Genomic DNA, 20,033 nt, shown 5'->3' with positions numbered 1-20,033 from the left:
AAGAACAGTGACCTCCACGGGAACCAGGCCCAGAATCGGGAAACCTGACCTGTAACGGACAAGTTGCTGGGGGTGCAGCGTGGTAACATTGAGAGTTAAAAACTCCAGAGGGACCCAGCCATGAGGGGCCCTCACTCACATTCATATTAGTGTTATCTCCAGTAGCAGACATGGTCCTACAGTGGCTGGAAGAGGGGGTAAAGAATTGCTTTGAAATATTCCACGCAGCACTATCAAAGCCTAACTGACCTGGGGAAAGGGAACTATTCAACCCTTGCCAGCTCTAGCCGTACACATAGAAGGAGGGAAATACCCAGCTCCCAGCCGCTCTAGCCATCCAATCCCACCTAACCTCAGGGTGGGGGGCAGGAAGTGCAGACTAAAAAGCACCATGACATTCACAAGCCTGAGGCAGAGGCCCACTGAAAGACTGAGACATAGTCATAGGACTGTAGACTTCTCTGCCCGCTACATGGTAGCATCACATTACTAAAGGCTTATTTACAGCTGTTCCTTTTACCCAGTACATTATGTCTGGCTATCAAGAAAAAAAAAATTCAATCCTAAGAGGCAAAAAACATAGCCTTAAGAGAAAGCACAAACCTAAAAACAAAACCAGACCCAGATGTGCCAAGGATGTTGGAATTATCAGACCAGGAACTTAAACACCTGTGGTTAATATGCTAAGGGCTCTAAGAAATGTAGTAGACAGCATGCAATGTAAGCAGAGATGGAAATTCAAAGATAGAACCAAAGAGAAATGCTAAAGATCAAAAACACCATAACAGATCAAGAGTATCTTTGATGTCTTCATTATTAGACTAGACTGGCTGAGGAGAGATTCTCTGAGCTTGAGGATATATCAACAGAAACCTTCAAAACTGAAAAGCAAACAGAAAAAAAAAAAAAACACACTTAAAGAAATGGAACAGAATTTGCCAGAACCAGGGGAGAACTACAACAGTGTAATATATGCACAATGAAAATACCAGAAGGAGATGAGAGAATGGAAGAGAAATATTTGAAACAATAATGACTGAGAAGTCTCCCCAAATTAATTTCAAATGCCAAACCATAGATCTAGGAAGCCCAGAGAACACAGAACAGGATAAATGCAACAAACAAACAAACAAACAAACAAAACCCCACTATACCTAGGCATATCATTTTAAAGATCCAGAAATTTTAAGATAAAAGGACATTGCTGAAAGCAGCTAGAGCAAAATCATGCCTTGCCTATAAAGGAGCAAAGATAAGAATCACATCCACCCTCTCAGAAACCATGCAACCAAGAAGAGACTATAGTGAAATATTTAAAGTATTGAGGGGGAAAATTCCACCAACCTAGAAATTTGTATCCTGTGAAATTATCCTTCAAAAGTGAAGGACAAATACTTTCTCAGACAAAGAAAAATTGGGGAAACTTTGATACCAATAGTCTGTCTTGCAAGAAATGTTAAAATTTCTTTAGAGAGGAGGAAAATGATATAGGTGAGAAACTCAGATATACACAAAGCAAGGAGAGCACCAAAGAAGGAGTAAGTGAAGGTAAAATAAAATCTTTGTTCTTATTCTTAATTGATCTAAGTTTGTTCAAAATAATAATAGCAATAATGTAAAAAAAGCAACAATGTATTATATATAATTGATATATGATATATATTCTTATAATAGCAACAATATATTATATATTATATAATTAACATATGATTATATATATTATATATTTTATGTATATATAATGAATGACAGCAATGATACGGTGGACATGAGGGAGGACTTAGAAATATTTTGTTATTTTAAGTTACTGACACTACCCAGGAGTGGTATAGTGTTGTTTGAAAGTGGACTTGGGGGGCTCCTGGGTGGCTCAGTGGGTTAAAGCCTCTGCCTTCAGCTCAGATCATGATCCCAGAGTCCTGGGATCGAGCCCCACATCACGGTCTCTGCTCCACAGGGAGCCGGCTTCCTCCTCTCTCTCTCTGCCTGCCTCTCTACCTACTTGTGATCTCTGCCTGTCAAATAAATAAATAAAATCTTTAAAAAAAAAAAAAAGAAAGAAAGTGGACTTGGATTAACGGCAAATGTATATTGCAATTCTTGGGCAACCACTGAGAAAAGAAAAAAAGTGTATCTGATACGCTAAGAAAGGAGAGAAAATGGAATCACATTGAATCCTCAGTTAAAGCCTCAAAAACTAGAAGAGTGGAAGACAAAAATAGGAACAATAAACAAAGGCAACAAATAGAAAACAGTAACAAATATGGCAGATATTCATCCAACTAGATCAATAATCACTTTGAATCGTCTGAATGCACCAATTAAAAGAGAGATTGAATGGTCTGAATGTACCAATTAAAAGAGAGATTGTCAGAGTGGATGAAAAAATGGGACCCAAAGATATGTTGTCTACAAGAAACTCACTTTAGATATAAAGACACATTCAGATTAAAAGCAGGAGTGTCTGGGTGGCTCAGTTGGTTAAGCATCTGACTCTTGATTTCGGTTCAGGTCACGATCTCAGGGTCATGAGATCGAGCCCCACGTCAGGTTCCACACTCAGCAGGGAGTTTACTTGAGGTTCTCTCTCTGCCCCTTCTCCCCCACTTTCACTTGTTCTCTCTCTCAGTCTTTAAAAAAAAATGTAAAAGGATGGGGGAGACTGGGTGGCTCAGTCAATTAAGTGTTGACTCCTGATTTCAGATCAGGTCATGAGCTCAGGGTTGTGAGATCAAGCCCCATGCCAGGCTTCATGCTGGGTTTGGAGCCTGCTTAAGATTCTCTCTTTCTGGGGGTGCCTGGTGGCTCAGTCGTTAAGTGTCTGCCTTCGGCTCAGGTCATGATCCTGAGGTTCTGGGATCGAGCCCCGCATCGGGCTCCCTGCTCAGCAGGAAGCCTGCTTCTCCCTCTCCCACTCCTTCTGCTTCTGTTTCCTCTCTTGTTGTGTCTCTCTCTGTCAAATAAATAAATAAAATCTTTAAAAAAGAAAAAAAGATTCTCTCTTTCCCTCTGCTCCTACTCCTCTCTCTCTTTGAAATTTTAAAAAAAAGGGTAAATGGGTGGAGGAAAAATAGACCATACTAACCCTAATCGAAAGAAAGCAAGACTAGCTATATTAACTTCAGATGGAGCAGACTTCACAGTGGGAAAAGTAACCAGGGGCAAAAGGGGGCATTCATAATGACAAAGGGGCCAGTTCTCCAAGAAGATATAATAACCCTTAACATATATGTGCCTAACACCAGAGCACCGACAATGTTAGGCAAAAGCTATTAAAATTGCAAAGAGAAGTATGTGAGTCCATTATCATGGAGACTTTATCACTCTCTATGAGAAAGGAACTGATCCAGCAGGCAGAAAATTAACAAGGACATAGTGGAACTCAACACCACCATCCGTCAGCTGAATGTATTGGAGACCTACAGACTACATCCTCCAATAACAGCAGAATAAATATTCTTCTCAAATTCATATGAAACATTTACCAAGACAACCAAGACAGACCATATTCTAGGCCATAAAACACACCTTAACAAATTAAAAAAAAAACAAAACAAAAACCCAGAAACCATACAATGTCTGCTCTCAGAACACAAGGGAGTTAAATTAGAAATCAATAACAGAAAGAGGATTGGAAAATACCAAAATACATGGAGAGTAAACAACATACTTCATTTTTTTTTAAAAGTAGGCTCTGTGTCCAGCCCAATGGCGGGCTTGAACTGATGACCCCGATTATTAAGACCTGAGCTGAGATCAAGAGTCAGACACTTAATTGAGCCACCCAGGCACCCCTAAACAACACACTTCTAAATAACACATGGTTCAAAGAAGAAATCTCAAGAGAAGTTTTTAAATATTTTGAACCTAACGAAATTAAAATAGGAAATCAAAATTTGTCAGGTGCCGCGAAAGAAGTCCTTAGAGGAATGTTTATAACAATGAATGCATTTATAAAAAAGGAAGGATCTAAAATCAATCATCTAAACCTTTACTTTAGGAAAATAGAAGAAGAAGAGCAAATTAAATGCAAAGTATGCAGAAGAAAAGAAACAACGACAACTAGAGCATAAACCAATTAAACTGAAAGCAGGAAATTTACAGTGAAAATCGATGAACCCAAAAACTGTTCTTTAAAAAGGATCAATTAAGGGATGCCTGGATGGCTCAGTCGGTTAAGCATCTGCCTTCATAATCAGGCCATGATCTTGGGGTCCTGAGTTCGGGCCCTGGGTTGGGCTCCCTGCTCAGCAGGGAGTTTGCCTCTCCTTCTCCCTCTGCCCCTCCTACCCCACTCATGCTTTCTCTTTCTCAAATAAACAAATTCTTTTTTAAAAATCAGTAAAATTGAAAAGCCTCTAGCTAGGCTAACTAAGAAAAAAAAAGAGATAATACAATACTAGTATCAGAAATGAAAGATAGAGGCACCTGTGTGGCTCAGTGGGTTAAGCCTCTACTTTTGGCTCAGGTCATGATCCCAGGGTCCTGGGATCGAGTCCAGCATCGGGCTCCCTGCTCAGCAGGGGGCCTTCTTCCCCCCCTCTCTCTGTCTCTGCCTGCCGCTCTGCCTACTTGTGATTTCTCTCTGATAAATAAATAAAATCTTTAAAAAAAAAGAAATGAAAGATAGATTCTATTGACATTAAAAAGATAGTCAAGGAGTATTATGAATAACTCTATTTCCACAAATTTCATCACCTGAAATAGACTAATTTCAAATCTGAAATGAAATGGACTAATTCCTGAAAAGACACAATTAGGCAAAAATCACACAAGAAAAATTAGACAATCTTAATAGGTGTTTATGTAATAAAGAAATTGAAATAGTAACTAAGGTTATTAGTTCAGGCCCAGATGGGTTCACCGGTGAATTCTACCAAACCTTTAAGGAAAAAATTATACCAATTCTCTACAATCTCTTTTAGAGGATAGAAGCAGAGGGAACACTTCTTAACTCATTCTGTGAGGCTAGCATTACCCTAATACTAAAACCAGATAATGACACTTAGAAGAAAAGAAAACTACAGACCACTATCTTTCATGACCATAGACATAAAAATCCTCAACAAATATCAGCAAATTAAATCCGACAATGTATAGAAAGAATTATACATCATCATCAAGTTGGATTTATCCCAGGTGTGCAAGTCTACTTCGTTATTCAAAAATCAATTAATGTAATTCATCACATCAGTAAGCTAAAAAAGAAAAAATCACATGACTATATCAATAGGGGCAGAAAAAGCATTTGACCAAAATCCAATAGCCATTTATGGTAAAAACTCTCAGCAAATTAGAAACAGAGGGGAACTTCTCAGCTTGCCAAAGACTATCTACAAAAACCCTACGGTTAACATCATACTTAATGATGATAAGTTCTGTCTTTCCACTAAGATCAGGTACAAGGCAAAGGCTTTCCCTCTCACCACTCCTTTTCAACATTGTCCTGGGACTTCCAGCTCATGCAATAAGACAAGAAAACAAAATAGGAGATATAAGATTGGGAAGGAAGAAACAAACCTGTCTTAATGAACACATGACATTAGCACCTACATAGAAAATCCAAAAGAATCAACAAAAACTCCTGGAACTAACAGCAGATTTGGCAAGACTACAGAATATGAGGTTAATATAAAATACAAAAATCAATTTTTGCTATGCCAGCAATGAACAAGTGGAATTTTTTAAAAGATTTTTTTTTAATGTTTAAAAGACTTTATTTATTTATTTATTTATTTGACAGAGAGAGACACAGTGAGAGAGGGAACACAAGGACGGGGAAAGGGAGAAGCAGGCTTCCTGCAAAGCAGGGAGCCCGATGCGGGGCTCCATCCCAGAATCCCAGGATCATGACCTGAGCCAAAGGCAGACACTTAATGACAGGTGCCCCAAGATTTTATTTTTTTGAGAGAGAGAGAGAAAGAAAGGGAGCACAAGCAGGGGGAGGGGCAGAGGGAGAAGCAGACTCCCCGCTGAGCAGGGATTTCCCCATGCAAGGCTCAATCCCAGGACCCTGGGATCATGACTTGAGCTGAAGGCACACGCTTAACCAACTGAGCCACCCAGGTGCCCCAAACAAGTGGAATTTTAAATTCTATCCCACAAAATTAAATATTTAGGCATATATCTAACAAAATATGTGTAAGAGCTATATGAGGAAAACTACAGAACTCTGATGAATAAAATCAAAGAATTAAATCAATGGAGATCTATTCCCTGTTTATGGATAAGAAGACTCAATATTGTCAAGATGTCAGTTCTTCCCAACTTGATCTATGAATTCAATGCAATCCCAATCAGAATCCCAAAAAGTTATTTTGTGGATATTGACAAAGTGATTATAAAGTTTATGTGGACAGGCAAAAGATCCAGGAGAAAAACAAAGCACTGACACTACACCACTTCAAGACTTACTCTAAAGATATAGTGGTCAAAGGGCTCCTGGGTGGCTCGGTGGGTTAGAGCCTTTGCCTTTGGCTCAGGTCATGATCTCAGGGTCCTGGGATGGAGCCCCACATCGGGCTCTCTGCTCAGCGGGGAGCCTGCTTCCCCCTCTTTCTCTGCCTACTTGTGATCTCTGTCAAATAAATAAATAAAATCTTTAAAAAAAAAAAGATACAGTGATCAAGACAGTGTAATACTAGTGAAAGGATAGAGAAACAGATCAATGGAACAGAATAGAAAGTCCAGAAATGGATCCACATAAATAAAACCAACTGCTCTTTGATAAAGGGTCAAAGTCAATACAATGGAGAAATGATAGTCTTTCAACAAGCGCTGGAACAACTGGATATCCATATGTAGAAATATCTACCTTACATCCTTTACAAAAACACAAAATGGATCACAGACCTAAATGCAAAACACAAATTTAAAAAACTCCTAGATAATAATATAGAAGATCTAGGTGATCTTGGGTATGGCAATGACTCTTTAGATACAATGCCAAAGGCACAATCCATGAAAATAATAACTGATGAGCTGGACATAAAATCTGAAAACTTCTGCTCTATGAAAGACAGTGTCAAGAGAATGAGAGACAAGCCACAGCCTGGGAGAAAACATTTGCAAGAGACACATATGATTAAGGATTATCATCCAAAATTGTCAAAGTTTAATAAGAAAATAAACCACCCAATTAAAAAAAAAATGAGCCTAGACCTTAACAGACACCTCACGAAAAAAGATACATGTGAATTACATGTTATTTTACAAATAAGCATGTGAAAAGATGTTCTGCATCATTTGTCATCAGGGGTTTGCAATTAAAACAACAGTAAGATACCACTACACGCAGGCCACCGGGGTGGCTCAGTGGGTTAAGCCTCTGCCTTTGGCTCAGGTCATGATCCCAGGGTCCTGAGATCGAGCCCCGCATCGGGCTCTCTGCTCAGCAGGGAGCCTACTTCAACCTCTCTCTGTCTGCTCGCCTCTCTGCCTGCTTGTGATCTCTGTCAAATAAATAAATAAAATCTTAAAAAAAGATACCACTACACACATACTTAATGGCCAAAATCTGGAACACTATCAATACTAAATGTTGGCAAACATGTGGAGAAATAGGAACTCTGATTCTTTGCTGGTGGGGATGCAAAGTGGTACAGCCGCCTTTGAAGACAGTTTGACAGTGTCTTATAAAACTAAACATACTCTTCACATACAATGCAGCCATCATACTCCTTGGTATTTATCCAAAGGAGTTTAAAACTCTGTCTACACAAAATCCTGCACATGGATGTTTATCCATAATTGCCAGAACTTGGAAGTAACCTTGAAAAACCTGAAGATGTCCTTCGGCAGGTGGATGGATAAATAAACTATAGTACATCCAAATAATGGGATATTTTTCAGTGCTGAAAATAAACAAGTCACCAAGCCATGAAAACACACAGGAGTCATTCAAAAAAAGGAGGGGGGCCTGGGTGGCTCAGTGGGTTAAAGCCTCTGCCTTTGGCCCAGGTCATGATCTCAGGGTCCTGGGATTGAGCCCCACATCAGGCGCTCTGCTCTGCAGAGAGCCTGCTTCCCCCCCACCCCCGCCTGCCTCTCTGCCTACTTGTGATTTCTGTCAAATAAATAAATAAAATTTTTAAAAAACCCCACATTCGGGAAACCTAAATGCACGTTACTAATGAAAGATTCAGTACATTCATTCATAGACTCAGGACACTTATTAGCAGACTTTAATTTACTAATGAAATTACTAGTGAAAGAAGCCAGTCCGAAAAGCCCACATAATGTATGCATTCAGGTATAGGACATTCTGGAAACTATAGAGACAGTACAGAGATCAGTGGTTACCAGGGGTTGGGAGCTTTGGAGAGAGAACAGGCAGAGCCCAGAGGATTTTTAGGACAACGCAATTACTCTCTGTGATAACATGACTGTACGCATCAGCATATATTTGTCCAAACCCATATAACGTACAACACCCAGAGTGAAGCTGTAAGATAAACTGCGGACTTCGGGTATCATTGTAGGATCGTCAATTTTCCATGTATTTCACTTAGGGGAGAGCGTTGATGAGGCCGTGCATGTGTGGAGGCAGGGGATACAAGAAATTTCTCCATCTTCTGCTCACCTTTGCTCTGAACCAAAAACTGCTCTAAAGAACAAAGTCTATTTATGATCCATAGAACATGTATTTATTATACGTGTATATATGGACTTTTAATTAAAGGAAGTACAAGTACCTCCTGCAGCATGGATGAGCCTCGAAAACATTATACAGAAGGAAAAGGAGCCAGTCACAAAAGCCCACATGCTGTTTGATTCTCTTTCTAGGAAAGTTCTAGAAGAAGCAACTTTATAGAGACAGAGAGTGAATCAGTGGTTGGCTCGAGCTGGGAGGAGGGCCTGAGGAGAAATGGGGATGGGGCTTCTTTTCCAGATGATGAAGTGTTCTACAGTGATGTGGCGCCGTTGCAGGACTCTGGGAATACGCTGAAACCCCACACTTTATATGGGTGAACTGCGCACTATGTGAACTACATCTCAATAAAGAGGTATTTTTAGGGACGCCTGGGTGGCTCAGTTGGTTGGGCCGCTGCCTTCGGCTCAGGTCGTGATCCTGGGGTCCTGGGATAGAGTCCCGCATCGGGTTCCTTGCTCGGCGGGGAGCCTGCTTCTCTTGCTGCCTCTGCCTGCCTCTCTGCCTGCTTGTGCGTACTCTCTCTCTCTCTGGCAAATAAATAAAATCTTAAAAAAAAAAAAAAAGAGGTATTTTTAGAAGGGAATGGGGATAGAAGGAGCAGGCCTGAAATGGTCCACTGCCCACCCCCCATGATGTGCAGGGGATGTGTGTCCCCCAGACACGACCCCTTCTGTCGTGGGTGCCCGGATCCCTGGCCATCGGGCGGCTGCCTCCAGCTCCATGTTCTGCAGCTGCCTCGGTCTCCAGGCCCAACTCGTGGTCTTCATTCTCTCGTGGCAAAAAACAGAGCTTAATTATGGGCATAAAAACCAGCAGGGGGGGCGCCTGGGTGGCTCAGTGGGTTAACCCTCTGCCTTCGGCTCAGGTCATGGTCTCAGGGTCCTGGGATCGAGCCCCACATCGGGCTCTCTGCTCAGCAGGGAGCCTGCTTCCCCCTCTCTCCGCCTACCTCTTTGCCTACTTGTGATTTCTGTCAAACAAATAAATAAATAAAATCTTAAAAAGAAACACACAGCAGGAATGGGGTGGGGGGCATCCATTAACCCCATCATCCTTTCTGGGGACGCCCGCCCGTTAGGCGTTTTTTTCTGGGCATAGTATTTTCGGGGTTCACTAGGGAAAGAGCCCCCAAGGCGCTGCGGAGAGACGTTCCAAATACACAGAGACATATTCGGAGGCACTAACAAAAATGGCATACAGAGGACAGTCCAATTTTTGTAAAAACCACAAAAAAAATCAGTTTTTTTAATATACGTAGCATTCCTTCATTTGATCAATAAAGACGTCATAGCCTCGTTGGGCCTTGATCTAGACGCTGCAGGACCGGTGGAAACCGAGGGGAAAGACCCCAGGAAAGGGCGAGAGTCCAGGGCTCATGGGCGTGGCAGGCTCTTCCTGCTCCCTAAGGGAGGTGGCGTGGCTGTCCCACAGCCAGCTCGCAGGGCCAGCTAAGGGCCCAGAGGGGCCATACAGGCCTTGATATCCACAGGTCACAAGGCAGGCGGACAACAGGGAGATGAGCCATTTGTGAAAGAGAACACGGGGCGGGGGGCGGCTGCAGAGGGAGATTGTTTCTCTTTTTTTTCTGTTTGCTGGAGAACTCCCCTGAGTAACTTTGTCCTCAAAGAGAAGCATCATTTCTTGAGTCTTTGCAGGTCTGAAGAAAATGTCCTTCTGTTGGCTTCGCTGGGGATCAGCAGTTGGGTCAGGTAGAGAATGTTCAGGTCAGAAACTTTCCTCTGGGAGAAGTCACAGACCTTCTCAACTTCTGTTTTCTTCATGGGTCACCAAAATCTTAGGTCAAAGAAAATCATAAGCCACCTGCATGTGCATCCACAGGAGACTGGTTAAAGTCATTAGAAGACGGCCAGCTGGTGGGATACTACCAGTAAAAAGGAACAAGAAAGTTGCTTCTTTATGATATGGAAAGATCTCTAATATATGCTAAGTCAAAAATTTTAAAACTATGTGCATAAGGGGTCTAAGGTAAAGGGGGAGATATACATGTATGTGCTCAGAAATGCATAAATTATCTCTGTAGGGATGGAGAAGAACCTAGAAACATTTCTTGCCTCTGTAGAGAGAAATGGGGCAGTGAGGGCAAGGCTGCTATGTTAGGGAGACCTATTTTTTTTTTTTTTTAAAGGCAGAACATTTTAAATCTATTGAATTTGAATCTTGGTGGTGTTCTATTGAGAACTTCTGTGCTGTCCTTTAATTTTACTCAAAAATCAGAAGAAATATCATGACTAAAAGCGCTGACACACACTTTGCTGGAAGAGATCACACAGCCAGTCAACAATCCTCATTGTGGGCTCTGCTCCCAGGTGTCCTGAGGGCCAGCCACAAAGCCCAGCATTTCAATCTGATCTGTTGCTTCTGGACCTAACTGCTTCATGGGTAGGGAGGGCTCCTTCATTGTCCCTGGGGTATGCACTTGGCAATGTCACCACGGGGACATCTGGAAGGCTCAGCCAGAACCACAGTCTGGGTGGGGTCAGGATCCCCCACTTTGGAACACTATCCTCCCCCCAGGACAGCCTTGTTTTCGCAGAGACAGCAGCCCAGGGGCTTCACTGGGGGTCCCTGGCAAAACCAAGTGGCACCCCACGGCTCCCCTTAGCCAGCTCACTGCGACCTCCCACGTATGGGGCTCAAGTCTGCATTCCTCACCCCCAGCCCTGTGGTCTGACCTTGGAGAGGGTCTCCTGGTCGCCCCAGAACTTCTTCTCAGACTTTGGGTGCTCCTCGGGTGGTGGAGAGTCCTTGCTGACCTCTAGGGGGTCAAGGGGAGCCAGCAGCCGGTTCTGGCGCGCCTCCAAAGTCAACAGCTTGAAGCGGCCATAGGCCCTGATCACAGCCGGCAGCTTGTGGAAGAGGTGCTCCAGGTCGCTGGAGGGCATCGAGGGCAGCTTCACTCTGCGCAGCTCGGACACTGTCTTCAGGTCATCATCCAGGGATTCCGAGCACGAGGGGGCGGACGGCGGTTGGGAGGCCATCTCGGAGCCCAGCCTGCTAGTGGCTGGCACCCAGCACCCAGTATCCAGCCGGGCCAGAACGGTGGTGCCCTGCGCCTGCGCCCTGGGCGGGTCTCCGCAGAATCACGTGCCCTCCCCAGGCGCTGCGATCCCCCTGCGTCCTCTCCACGCCGAGCGCGCTCATTCCCAGAAAAACGGGGTTTGAGCCCAGGCGCAAAAGGGTTGAGGCCAAGCATGTGAAACCAGCAGCCCCATCCCCACGGCCTCCACTTGGCTCTTCCTGGCTCCGTCTCCCAGGATGATTTCTGGGTAGCCCTCTGCCTGTGCGGGGGCTCCTGGCCAACCCACTTGGTGTCAACAACAGAGAAATGGACACTAAGTTACAGAATGGGCCCTGGATGAATTCAGATGCAGCTGTCCGGAGTGGGGACACACAATATATAAGAGCATGAAAGAAATACTGTCGCACTGTCAATGACAGGAAACAAATGTCACCTCTAGCCCAGTAGCAGCGTCACCAACAGAAAAAGACTGGGTGGGAACACCTGGGTGGCTCAGTTAAGCGTCTGCGTTCTGCTGGGGTCATGATCCCAGGGTGTGGGGATGGAGCCCCACATGGGGCTCCTTGCTCAGTGGGGAGACTGCTTCTCCCTCTCTCTGCCTGCCTCTCTGCCTACTTGTGATCTCTGTCAGATGGATGAATAAAATCTTTAAAAAATAATAATAATAAAAATTTTAAAAAAGAAAAAGAAAAAATATGGGTGGATATTCCCAAATACTAAGGGTTATCATTTCTGGGTAGTAGAAGTAGAAGCGGTTTTCTCCTTCTTTCTACTTTGGAAATTGTTCTGCTCTTTCTATAATGTCACTTTGAACCCCTGCACTTTTCTCAAAGGTCTCATCAGTGCCGATGAGGCAGCATCCAAGAGGGGACCCAGGGCTGCAGAGCAAGGACCTGGAGACCGTGGGACCCAGGGTGTGGGCTCGCACTCCCTGGCTCTTGCTCTTGGAGACTGGGACACTTTGGTGACATCTACCCTGAAAGGCTGAGGCCACCCGCTAGGATTGATGCTGGTGCTGGGCCACCCACTGGGCTCCTGGCACCACCACCCACCAGGAGAGGCAGGAGCCCCGTGCCTGAGAAGCAGGGAAACCACCACCTCCTTCTCTCCCACAAGCCCTTAATTAAGTCCAACTGTCCTTATCTGGACTCGGCTTTCTTCATGAACAAAATCAGAGAGAACCCTTCATTTTTCATTTCTTTTTAAAAGTTTCAGGAAATAAAAAAATCAAGAAGAAAATAGAAAAATTCCATTTTAATTAAACTGTACAGTCTGAATTATTTCCTCTGACACTAACTGAAGTTAAAAATAGAAATCAATTTCTGCAACCTTTCAAGGCAGCCTTTGAAATGTCAAGGTCTTAAAAATTATTTTACAGCATGAATTTACATATAAATACAATCTGTACAATGTATTAAGCGAGCAGTCAATGGGTTCCCATCACAGAGGAGATCTGGTACTGGGACAGGCCATGGCAGAATCCAGTTACTGCCTCCTTAGTGGAAGACTTTTCAGCCTGGAAAAAGAAATAAAGGAGAAAGGACAATTAGGGAAGAACTGAAAGCCAGACAGCTCGGTGGGGGCCAGGCATGCCAGACCTCCCCGAGTCCTGGTGGCACACGGGTACCCACGGAACACAGAGGAGGGCCACAGGCCATGGAAGCATCATTTAATCCACCTTCTTCAAATGCTTCTCTGTTGCCCCCAGAGCACACGGGGAGACTCACACCCCACACCTTGTATGAGGGCCTGTTTATGAAAGCAAGTTCTGATCCTGGTTTCACCTATCTCATGTAGGAGCTCTGGGAAGGAACTGGGGGGAAAAAAAGAAAAAAGAAAAACATGTCTGTTTCCTGAGCTGACAGTCTTCAATCCCGGCTTTGGACACATGATGGCATTCATCAAGTAGAGCTGGGCCACACTGGCTCTAGATGCTTCCTCGACAGCCCTAGTAAAAAACCAGATGTCCCCAACAGAAGAGATGAATACTCTGTGGTCCCATAAAGGGATACCCCACAACAACGAGGACGAGCCAGCTGCCGCTGCTGGAATCACGTGGGGGACTCCCACAAGCCCATGCAAGAGTCCAACTCCACGGTTCCTTTAGGTTAAGTCCAAGCGCTAGGGTAATCAGTGGCGGCAGAGGCCAGTAAAGGGGCTAGCCGTGGGAATGGGGGTAGGCAGGCTAAGTGGGAGGAGACACAAGTGGCCGTGGGCTGCTGGGGTATCCTTGATTGGGTGACGAGAACGCATGGAGCTGAAGCGTATGGTCTGTGCGCATATATGCATGTGTGTGCACTACAGCATTTACTGAACCGTAGGATTCTAGGTCTATGAAGTTCTAGAATGGGCAAGACAAACTGACAGAGACAGCAAACAGACCCGCATCTCGGGGGGAAAGGTGGAGACAGCAGACTGCGACTCCACTCCGAACCAAGCTTCACGGTCCCAGAAAAAAAGCACCAGGGCCCTTCCCGAGAGAGACACTCCATGCCAGGTGCTGGGAATGAAGACGAGACCCCTGTGGTCGTGAGGCTCCCGCCACCCCTTCTAGAAGATGGGTGTAGACAGGCAACGCACAGAGGGGAGTGAGACACAAAGGATGGGGGGGGCCCTCCAGGCTCCCGGGGGAGAACCTAGGAGGCTCAGGGTCGAGGAGCGGTGGGGACCATCCCTGTAGCAACAAGGCTCAGATAAGGGCACGCCACACTTCTGACCCTCCCTCCCCTGAGAGAGGTGCTCTCAGGGGCGTATGAACCCTCCAGCCCTCTTCCAGTGCAAGGACGTACATATATGTGCACACAGGGAAAGCCAAAGGCCTGAGGACATTTGACCATCAACAGCACCGCCTGTATACGCTGCTCCACAGCTCTGGATCTCTTGACAGTAAGTTTTACATCCAATCAGTGCACAGCTGTGTGCCCAGTTTTCCACCTGCTGCACAGTGCCCACAGCATGCCCCTGCTCCGGCCCTCCCACCACGCCCTCCAGACGGGCACTGACAGGCTTCCCCTGCAGGAACAACTCATCAGATGGCTCCAGATGCTTAAGAGTGAGACCCTCCAGTGTTGGTGAGGTTCCATGGGCCTGACCACGTGACCCAGCCTCCCTGGGCTTGGCTGTCCCACCTACGAGACAAGGGGCCGCAGGTGTCTGCCTCACAGGGGTGCATGCAGATGAAATGAGCCATGCCCAGGGTGTGCTCCTCCCCTGTACCCCCACCCCCACCCCGCCAAATGCTGGTGTGCGGGACGACAGGGAGACAGGAGTGGGCAGAGCCACTGCAGGAGGCTTTGCTCATCTCCTTTGTATTTTTGAATCATGAGAACATATCATCCATTCTGAAGGAGTAAATGGAAAAGAATAAAGGGGTGGCACTTGTATTTCCAGACACAAGATATGCGTACAAGGTCAGAGTAATCAGAACAGGGTGGACAGAACAGTATCAAATGGCTAAGAAACCAGAGAAGAGTGGCCCTCAGGTGGCTCAGCCGGTTAAGCATCGGCCTTCGCCTCAAGTCATGATCCCAGAGTCCTGGGATCGAGCCCTATTTTGGGCTCCTTGCACAGCAGGAAGTCTGCTTCTCCCTTTCCCTCTGCTCCTCCCCATGTTCATGCTCTCTCTCATTCTCTCTCTCAAATAACTAAATAAAGTCTAAAAAAGAAAAAAAGAAACCAGAGTAGGGAACGGAGCAGGCCTGCACAGGGACTGAGGACCTGATCAAGATATTCTTCCTTTAATGAGCTGGTTCTGCGTGTAGCGCTGACATGGCCAGGGCTCACCCGTGCCTCTCCCCCTTCACCCTGAGCCCAAAGCTGGACTTCTCCTGCCCAGCCCCATGGTGGCCAGGCCATGCAGCAGTGAAGGCTGCGACATCCAGGCAGGACCACAACCACCCCCAGCACCGCCCTCCAACCATTCCCTCCCAGGAGGGCTGTGCACTGAAGCAGAACGAGCTGGGGTCCTGAGTACCTTTCTTGGTTTTCTTTTATTGATTATTAATCTCTTTTCTTTAATTAATTAATTCTTATTTTAAGTACTCTCTACACCCAGTGCAGCTCCCAGTGAGCTCAAACTCACAACCCTGAGATCAAGAGTCACGCGCTCTACCGACTGAGCCAGCTGGGCGCCCCCCTGGTTTTCTTTACCCTCCACTGTGCCACTGGGATGCGGGAATTCTTCCTCATTGGAGCTAGTTCACTCCTCTGACTAATACAACTAGCTATCCATTTGGAGAAAGGGAACCTAGATGCCTACTTTACTCCGGTCAAACACACACACACACACACACACACACACACACACACACAAAATCCACACAGACTAAACAAAAACAAAACTATAAAAGCGGGAGACTAGCTTACATACATATATAACATCTTGGGTTAGGGGAGGCGTTTAGGAGACAAAAATACGAAACATACCCCCCCCAACCGCAAACATCGGTAAAACTGAGGGCACCAAAAATTAGAGCTTCTGTACAACAAAGACAGTTAAAATCCACATGATAGGTAACACACTAAAACACAGGTGGTTCATAACCAGAATTATTCTTTCTTAATTCCTAAAAATCAGTAAAATAATACCTTACTCAACTGACACAAGTAAAACAAACAATGTAACAGAAAACAACACCGGGCGAAGAATGTGAGCAAGTTACTCACAAGACAGCGTATGGGCAAAGGCTGTCCTCCAGCCACTCAACCCCAGTACGAGCCCCAGAAATGCAAATTAGAAGTCAGACGCATTCTCCGCCCATCGTGCTGGCGAACATTTCTGAACTGTTTGTAACTGATGTAATAACAAGGTGAAGTGGATTCAGTCACTTCTGGAAGTAATCTGGCAGTATTTCTTCGTTCCGCATGTTCATACTCGGTTGATTTACGCTAGATAAAATTGTATTACTTATTTCAAAAATGCGCAGCAACAAAACATGTGTGTATGTATGGTGTGTGTGAGTGTGTGTGTATGTGTGTGAAACACTGAACAAAAAAGTCTTGAAATACACAGGAAGCTGATGGCAGAGGCTTCTGGAGAGAGAGGTTTGAGGAACTGCTCAAGAACCACTTGAAGCTTTATCCGTAAGGTCTGAATTTTCACAGTGATAACACATCAAGATTCCAACAAGCCTCCAGAAGGTTTCTGAAGACCACCGTCCCGCACTGCCTACCTTCTCAGCAGCTCCTGCGGTGACAGGTCTGTAGGCCCCTCCTCATCGCTCTGGCTGTCGCTGCTGTCCGTGCTCTCAGAACTACTGCTCTTCTCTGACTTTTTATTCTTTTGCTTGCCTTTGTGTTTGTGCTTCCGGTGCCTCTTTTTCTGAAAAAGAACAGTGAGGAGGGGGTAGGGGTGGGGAGGACAGATGGGTGTTTCCCACCCAGATTCCTACGGACAGGCTAAGGAGGCCTTTGGTTGCTGGAGTCATTCAAGAGCAAAGACAGAACACCGCACTGGGAGTGAGCCTCCTATGGGACAGCTCGAGACACGGGGCTGTGCGCACTCTCCAGGGCTCACACACACTCAGAACTGGTCCTCCAGCGCAGACACAGCAGAACCAGGCAGATGCGGGCAGCACGCCATCTTGCCACTTAGCTGCCATCTTATCCCAGGTGACCCTGCCACCTTCCCATGACCTCACCGGTCCATGTCTTTAGGCATCTGTGATCAACTACGTATCAGAACAACAAGCACGGTGGAAAGGCACAAAGAAGAAACCAGTATAAGGTCAGAGAAGTGCAGACACACTGGTAAGAAACAAATGACTTTGACTTTCAACCCGACAGCACCGTTTTGTTTTTTTTTTTTTTCCTGTCACTATGAAAGATCTTCCATCATCTTCCATGCTCAGGAATGCTTTCTGTCGGGTAGCCAATCATGGAGCTGTTTGTCCTCCATTCCACCACTGCCCAGAGCACTCTGGGACCCAACACTCACATTAACCAAATTGAAAGCCTGTGCCATCATGAAACACATGGATCACAGGGGCAGAGGTATCAGGGGAAAGCACACATACCTCCTTCAAGTTTCCCTTACCTCAAATAGCAACCTATGGACCCAAATCTCTGTTTGTAATGATGACAAAGTCGTGGAGAAAAAATGTTCAAAATAATATCCTCATTTAATATTGAATGAATGACTAATTAATGTTATTCTATTAATATTCAACCCTTACTCTAAAATATTCAAATGTCTTTTTCACAATGTTCACAATAGAAACTGTTCTGAGTGCAACTGAATAATTAAAATATTCTGTCTGAAAGAAAAACAAAGTTCTTGAAAATTGAAGCCTTACATGAATATCAGCATTTCTGCCAAGGTGTGCAGAGGCCTGCCTGCCCCGATCTGGCCAGGAGATATGCAGGCCAGATGGGGGGGCGGGGCGGAGCTTGTCTGCAGGACAGAAGCAGGCACATCGGAGCCTATATCCAGTCCCAGGACCCCCAGAAGGTACTCACCTTCTCTTTTCTCCGTCTGTGCTCTTTCTTGGTCTTGTGTTTTTCTTTGTTCTTTTTATGTTTCTCTTTTTGAGGTGCCTCAAGCGTCTGACGGACATCTGAAACGCAAATGTAACATACCCGTGATCTGCTGGGGGAAATGAAGACTGACTGACTGAACTGGGAAGGTGACATAGGTGAATGTTTAACATGAAGGTGGAACTCCTGCCCCACCTCACTGATAAACAAACAGATTAGCATGTCTACCTGGTGGCTCTATATTTAGAAACCACCAGAAACCTCAGTACTCCACCAGTGTCCAACCAGTACCTGGCCACAGCCTTATCTGCTGGATGAGTCAGATGGACCAGACTGCACAAGCCTTTCGTATTTAACATCCTCGGGCAAGCTCAGAGACACACCAGAGTCTGAACCTCAGCTCGAGGTTGCCAGCAGCGGCTCTGTGACCTTCCGTTCATTGCTCAACTTCTCCAAGCCTCAGTCTCCCCACCTATGAATAGAGACAGTAAGAATCCCCGCTCTCTCAACAGAGGGTTGGACGGAACCAGGCCCATGAAACCCAGAGCCTACAATTTGGCACATAAATGTCAGCTCCTCTCACATCATCCTCCCTTTATGAAAGCATATTATATATGAATTTGTCTTATAAGCCTAAACACTAGAAAACAAGCATCAAAAGAACACAATGTATGTAGTCATCAAAAATGACCAATCGGAGTGCCTGGGTGGCTCAGTGGGTTAAGCCTCTGCCTTTGGCTCAGGTCATGATCTCAGGGTCCTGGGATCGAGCCCCACATCGGGCTCTCTGCTCAGCGGGGAGCCTGCTTCCCACCCCCCCACCACCACTACCTCTCTGCCTGCTTCTCTGCCTACTTGTGATCTCTGTCAAATAAATAAAATCTGTTTTAAAAAAATGACTAATCAAGTGGCATAGGCCTCAATACTCCACCCCCAAATGCTGAACAAAATGTTTTCATAGGGCATTAATTTCCAGGGAACCAAATCAGCAGAAATTAACAATAGTAGAAACAGTGTAGATCATTAAATCAGCTTTTTCCACCTAAAGGAAAGGTGTTTCAGAAGCATGGATATTTTCCAAACCCAGGTAACAGGTGCCTATAACTCTCCAGTCCCATCATTTGGTCAGATATTTTAAAATCTGACCTCACAGGTGCCTGGGTGGCTCAGTGGGTTAAAGCCTCTGCCTTCGGCTCAGGTCATGATCCCAGAGTCCTCGGATTGAGCCCCCTACATCGGGCTCTCTGCTCGGCGGGGAGCCTACTTCCCTTCCTCTCTCTCTCTGCCTGCCTCTCTGCCTACTTGTGATCTTTGTCTGTCGAATAAATAAATAAAATATTTTAAATTAAAAAAAAAATCTGACCTCCCCAACCTTTTTTTTTTAATGCTCATTTTTTAAAAACCATTTCCCCTTGATAACCCATAGACAAAATCAAGTTATTAACTGTTACAAGGCTCTCAAGGATGGTCCAGAAATGGGCATAAGTAACAGCTTTAGATGTTGAAGCATGTATTAAAAGCTGAAGATCTGAACAACTAAAGCATATAAGAAATACATTCGCCACAGCTTTTTAAAACCTCACACTTTTTTTTTAATCACCTCTTTGAAGGCTGGCTTCATTAATCAGTATTTATATGTGGGTGCTATAGGGAACTATAAAGTAAATAACAGAAATATGTCATCTATATTCCTGGACCGGGTTATCAGATGTTTGCTAAGCTGGCCTTCAAGGAGAGGATAAGCCAGTCTAAATATTTTAACGAGATGTCGATTCAAGACGTTGCTGACTGATCCTGGGGGAGGAGGATGGACGGGGTTTACTTCTGACAGAATTACTTTTACTGTATTTGCTGCATTAGCCAAAC

General features: G+C 45.0%; 2 protein-coding genes across 2 annotated transcripts in view; both read right to left on the bottom strand.

The window, feature by feature from the left end:
- WDR88 (WD repeat domain 88) overlaps positions 1-11,652 on the bottom strand; it is a gene marked incomplete at both ends in the record, with an annotated part of 44,444 nt that extends 32,792 nt beyond the window's left edge. Inside the window, 1 exon segment of the mRNA XM_080828529.1 lies at positions 11,347-11,652. Coding sequence (XP_080684655.1) covers positions 11,347-11,652 — 306 coding nt within the window.
- Positions 11,653-12,929: 1,277 nt separating this feature from the next.
- Positions 12,930-20,033, bottom strand: part of GPATCH1 (G-patch domain containing 1) — a 44,885-nt gene continuing 37,781 nt past the window's right edge. The window contains exons 18-20 of the mRNA XM_080827969.1: positions 18,150-18,247; positions 16,865-17,013; positions 12,930-13,209 (exon numbers count right to left, since the gene is read on the bottom strand). Of these exons, the coding sequence (XP_080684095.1) occupies positions 13,179-13,209; positions 16,865-17,013; positions 18,150-18,247 (278 nt within the window). The 3' untranslated portion in view covers positions 12,930-13,178. The remainder of the gene's footprint in view (positions 13,210-16,864; positions 17,014-18,149; positions 18,248-20,033) is intronic.

This window comes from Martes martes (genome assembly GCF_963455335.1).
Source record: "Martes martes genome assembly, chromosome: 17".
Classification (NCBI taxonomy): Eukaryota; Metazoa; Chordata; class Mammalia; order Carnivora; family Mustelidae; genus Martes; species Martes martes.
This window is presented reverse-complemented; position numbering and strand designations above follow the sequence as displayed.